Source organism: Cajanus cajan, chromosome 3, assembly GCF_000230855.2.
Source record: "Cajanus cajan strain Asha chromosome 3, NIPB_CcT2T_4, whole genome shotgun sequence".
Classification (NCBI taxonomy): Eukaryota; Viridiplantae; Streptophyta; class Magnoliopsida; order Fabales; family Fabaceae; genus Cajanus; species Cajanus cajan.
The window spans coordinates 66,474,834-66,480,807 of record NC_138519.1 but is presented as its reverse complement, the minus strand read 5'-3'; the positions used below and the strand labels follow the sequence as shown (position 1 = coordinate 66,480,807).

The window sequence follows — 5,974 nt, the reverse complement described above, 5'->3', positions numbered from 1 at the left end:
TATTAAATTAAAATAAAAATAAAATAAGTTATTACAATAAAAAATAAAAATAAAATGACTATTCCAGTACTCCACAATTATAATGGGTACTGTAAATAAAAATAAAATGACAGTTCACCTGCTTTGGATTTGAGTTTGGATTCGAATTTTTTCTGATTAATAAAATTGAGGATGAGGGCGAAGATAAGAATGTTAATACCCGCTTCATTCTCGGCCCGCTTAAAATTTTTATACGTAAAAATTTGTATTATCTTAATTTATTTTATTTTTTTATTTTCATATTTATTAAAAAAAACTCAGGAACAGGGATGAGAAAACCCAAACTCAATAAAAAAACGGGATAAGGACCTAGAATTTATAGTTGTTAAATTTGTGGGGATGGGTCAAATTATTCGTCCCCACCCCGTTGATAACCTCTTAATAAAAAATACACAACATTTGTATTCTTTTTAGTGAATTTGAAAATGAATAAAGTTTTGAGAATGTATGAGAGAAAAGTGGCTTGCATTAAAATCAAGGCATGTTGGTGGAAATACATGAAATAAGAGAAGTCACTTGCATCCAGCGTTATGAAAGGAGGAAAATACAGACACGAATATTTTGCGGAAAAGAAAAAAAGGTGTTGATTGCTTTTAAAAGGCATTTAGGTGCCACTGCCACTCAATGATGACCAATGATGAGAAGGGTGAAGTGAAGGTGGTTGATGAGTGTGATGAGAAGGCAGAATCACTTGATCCGACGGCAGAGAGTGATTCCATCACCAACCGGTAGCATGCAAATTTCTATCCTGGGGTCCGCAGCGAGGGCCTTGTTCAGCTCCAACACGAAGTCCCTGTAATACCTAACGTACTTCCTGAGAGGCGCATCAGGGGGTGCCACCACAGACCCGTTCCACAGGGTGTTGTCGTACCCGATCACACCCCCAACTTTCACCAGCTCAATCAGCCTCTTGTGGTAGTTTATGTAGTTGTCCTTGTCCGCATCCACAAAGATGAAATCGTAGCTCCCATGGTTCTTCTCCTGCATTTCACCGCACACCATTACTTGCAATTCCAACAGGCAAATTAACTCACACATTCAAAAGCTTACATCTTTCATCATTTCATCCAGAACTGGGAGAGCAGGACCTTCTCTGAATTCAATTTTGTGCTCAACGCCAGCTTTTTTTATCACTGGCAAACCCAGCTCGTAATTCTCCCTGTTAATGTCCATGGCCAAGATCTGCGCCAAGTAAAACCATTAACTCAAATTTTACACTTTTAGCTATGATGCCAACACTCATTATAAAATTCTTTTTTAATACCTTTCCATCTTCAGGAAGAGCGAGGGCGGTGGCTAGCAGAGAATAGCCTGTGTAGACACCAATTTCCATGGTGTTCTTTGCATTGATAAGCTTAAGGAGCAAGTTCAAGAATTGCCCTTCGTCCGCAGAGGTGGTCATGATGTTCCTGATGTTGTTTTCAACTAATCAGTAACTAACCTCAAACCAACCATGAGTAAAGAAACCAAATAATTCACACGGAAAACGAATTAAGGTCATACCATGGGTGTTTTGCTGTCAACTCTCTCAATTCCTTCATGGCTTCATGTTCTCTTGGGTAGACACTGGTCTCTAGAATATACTACACAGCATAACCAACCAAAATAACCATTTTGTCAATACCCCAAAAAATCAAAAGGACATGTAACATGTTATAATAAAGTTTTGGGCACAAAATTATAAATTATAAAAAAAAAAAAAAAAAAAGGCATGCAATTGAGTGTACCTGGTAAAGGGCATCACTCTGGAGAAGGCTCTTGTGCCCAACTTCTTGGTGCCTTCCAGCTTCGGTTTGGTTTTGATCGTTGTTTGCCATTGCTATAATCCTTGTGCGTTTTGTTTTGCTTTCTTTGTGTTGAAGAGTTTAATTGGGGCTTGATGAAGTGGGGTGTAGGAGGGTGGTTAATATAAGGAAGGAAAAGTCCGGTTCGAACCGGTATGATGAATGAAAAAGACTATGGTGTTTGGTTGAACCGGTTGGCGTCCGGTCCGGGGTTGGTGAGGTTTGTTGTCTATTGTTTGAGCAATAAGCGTGGTCGTCCAAGGCTCCACTTAATAATTGACCCCTATGGTCTTTTTTCATTTGTTGGTAGGGATTTTCTGCATTTACATAAATTGGTTATGACATCAATTTAACGAATTATGACATTTTAAATGGTATATCAAAAAGTAATTTATTATGCCACAAAATGCATTTAAGGAACAGGACCTGCTCTTTTGTTTTAGAAATTCAGATGTTTCAAGGCTTTATCTTCAATTTGTAAGTGCCCAACATTGTGACTCAAGCATATTTAAAAATTGGTGCTTTTCTGTAAATAGATTATGAATTTATTCTAAGTTATATTCATTTTTTCTCTTATTTTTCTTAGTTGTGTAAGTCAGGATTAAGAAAGAGGTCGACAGTGGGGGTGTTGGTGATGAAGGAGGGGCTGGTTGGAATGGTGGGTCCCATAGGTGTGGTTGAAAATTACACATGACAAGTGAAGTTGGTTTGGGGTTGGTGAGGGTACTGTGTCTAGACGTGTAATGGATCCACCTCGAGATTAGGCGCAAGAGTTGGTCGTCTTCTAAGTTCTAATGTTTCTAAATTCAGTTTACCAAATTTTGTGAAATGGAATTTTGAGTAAAATATTAGACTGTGTGGTTGAGGTGTTTTTCCGCCGTAACTCTGACTTGATAATACAAATGCATGCAAGACTCGGTAGTTCATCATTAGTTGTGTGGCTTATGTCTCGTGCCAATGCCATTTTTTTTTTAAATTTTTTTTATGATTTACATAGTGTTTTAAAATTAATAAATAAATATTAATTTATACTTATAGATGTAATTTTTATTAGTTTATCTGTATTAGAATAATATTTGGTTAATAAAAATCGAATGAACATCATATTGATCCTAAATTTTGGTATAAATTTCACAATCACTGAATTAAAAGATTTATTTATAATTTTATTTTAACATGAATAAATTTAATTTTTTTATATATTATAAAAGTTTAAGTGAGTTACGTATTAATTAGAATTGATCTGAGTTAAGACAAGTTTCAAAACTTAAATAATGCTTATAAAGATACTTAGAAATTTAGTATGGATAAAGTCTTCACTTCAACAAGAATTAAACTCATGTTAGATAGTAATACAGTCAAAGTACTATCTTTATTGTTATATATTACCTTTATTTCTATCTAATTAAAAATATCTGTTTATAATTATATGTAACAAGACGAATCCCCGTAGTAAAGTATGAGACAATTACTACCACTAAGTTTTCTATTTTTTTTTTACCTAAATGTATTTAATTAATAATAAAATCTGTCCCCACAAAAAAAAGTATTATCCTCATAAAATAATATTTTTTGAAATCAGTGTTAAAAATTGTAAGAGATAAAAATGAAAATAAATTAATACTAATTTATTATTTTAATTCTAATTTTTATCATTTTATTCTTAATCTAATTCTAAACAAATCACACAAAATTAAAAATACATACCTTAATTTTTCATAAAATATCAAATAGAAAGAGAAAAAAGAGAAATTATCGTTCAATTTATTAAATAATTTTAATTTTTAGAAAATAAGGTATTTAGTTTTTTTCAAAAAAATATTTATTTTATAAAATAAATCATTATATTTTCTTTATAAATATATTATAATTTTTTGTCCACACTAAAGAAATATTTTGTATACTCGCTGTGTAAGATCCTCAATTCATATTGTACCATGTATTAATTATTTTAGGTTAAAAATATCTCTAATTAATGAGAATGTTAAATAAAAGGTTTATAGTAATTAGGAGGGAAAAAAGTATTTTTTTAAAATAAAAATTAGGTATGACTTGCATCACTAAGAATAATGGCATCCAACAATATTGGCACTTTAAAATCTAACAATCATTTGCAACATATCATATATATATATATATATATATAAAGGAAAAGAAAAAAAATAGACAAAAAACTATATTGGGAACTAGGTCAAAACTCATAAACAATAACTAACAAAACCTACATAATAGAAGACCACAACAATTTTGAAGAAAAAATCATCACTAGAAAACCTAGGGAGAGAATCCCACCACCTATATACTTGTCTATGATAAAAGTCATAAATATAACTAGCTAGCTTAAGAAACTTCTTCTTCATAAATGTGAGTGGCAAAAAATCACATAGTAGAACAAAGATGACAACAATACAACCACTTATTTCAAATTTCCCGATGAATTAAAAACACATCCTTAAGAACTAATAAAACAAGGATAGAATCACATTCCAGCCAAACGAGAGAAAAAAGTATTAATTAAGGATAATTTTGAAAAAATTATATAAAAATTAGGTATCTTTATTATTATTATTATTATTTAAATCAACTACTTTTCTTAATTTTGATCAATTAAATCTTATCTTATGTATAGAAATAGTAGTATAAAAAATAAAGGTTTAAATATGTTTAAACTACCTCGAATTAGCTCAATTTTTAGATTACTACTTTTTAATTTTTTTTTTGTTAAAATTACCTGACTAATATTTTTTTTTCAATTTAGTACCTAATGTTAGTCTCTTCTATTAAATGACGATGTGGCAAACGGACTGTCACGTCATCATCCAATAGTGTATGTCATGTCAGCACACATGGTCACCTCATTCTCCACGTAAATTGCCACATCATATTTATTTTTTTTTTTAAAAAAATTAGTTTCCAAACCCCCTCATTCCCCAACCTTAAAACGCTCGTCGGCGCTGCCGTATTTGGAGCCAGGTAAGGGAATCCCGGGCCTTAGCAACTGCATCATGAAAACCACAATCCCTAACTACAACAACAACACCCCAACCTATTGAGCCTGAACAATGGGTTGCCACCGCCACTTCCCACTCTTTGAACCCAACCACCACCACCACCACCCTTTCCCCTACTTCTCCCTCCTCCGATTTGAACCGGACCCAATCGAACCCTTATCCACCCCCTGACCCTCCCCGCTCTTCTTGTCAGAATCCCCCTCTGGCCTTGCGCCTTCGCTTGCCCTGGCTGCGCCACCGTGCACCCTCCATAGCCCTAGAACCCTAACAAGCACCGAATTAGGTACGAAACGGCATGCGTTGCCACGAAACGGCATCATGGTGGAGGGCTTGCGCTAGTGGTGGTGTGAATTGAGGTAAATTCTAGTGTACGTCAAGGGTGAGAGGTAGAGATACTCCAATGCCGACATTGGAAGATGGTGGAGAGAGAAATAGAGAGACCCGCGACATCAAAAGCGAAACTTTGAATGCCCCTTTCGTTGGCGTGCATGAACCTGTTATGTGGGTTGGAGAAGATAATCTTCTGCTTTGGTTTTGATGATGTGTGCCAATGGTAGCAGAAGAAGGGAAAAGAGACAGGGGGATCCGATAGGACATGGTGGTCGTTGGATTCTGGATGGGTTGACGATCTCAACCGTCCAGATTGACGCAGGTGGGGAATTGGAGCGTTTTGAGGTTAGGGAATGAGGAAGGTTTGGGAAACTATTTTTTTTTTAAATTCAAATATGACATGGCAATTTACGTGAAGAATGAGGTGGCCATGTGTGCCGACATGGCATACACTGTTACTGTTGGGTGATGACGTGGCAGTCTGTTTGCCACGTCATCATTTAACAAAGGAGACTAACGTCAGGTACTAAATTGAAAAAAAAATATTAGTCAGGTAATTTAAACAAAAAAAATTAAAAAGTAGTAATATGAAAATTGAGCTAATTCGAGGTAGTTTAAACATATTTAAGCAATAACTAACAAAACCTACAAAACAGAAGACCAGAACAATTTTGAAAAAAAAAATCATCACTAGAAAACCTAGGGAGAGAATATTAAGTCAGATGAAGACATTCCCAAAAAGATTTTGAGTGAGAAAAATATAATATATGTTGTTATCTCTAACAAGTGAGTTAGTGTTTCAAAAAACAT

General features: G+C 34.1%; 1 protein-coding gene across 1 annotated transcript; it reads right to left on the bottom strand.

Annotated features, from left to right (window-relative positions):
• Window positions 1–487: 487 nt before the first annotated feature.
• Window positions 488–1,936, bottom strand: LOC109816144 (caffeoyl-CoA O-methyltransferase). The gene is made up of 5 exons (XM_020381033.3): window positions 1,767–1,936; window positions 1,543–1,622; window positions 1,304–1,448; window positions 1,090–1,221; window positions 488–1,020 (listed from the first exon to the last, which is right to left on the bottom strand). Exons 1-5 carry the CDS (start codon window positions 1,854–1,856, stop codon window positions 727–729), a joined length of 741 nt encoding a protein of 246 aa, XP_020236622.1. The 5' UTR covers window positions 1,857–1,936; the 3' UTR covers window positions 488–726.
• Between the last annotated feature and the right edge of the window lie 4,038 nt (window positions 1,937–5,974).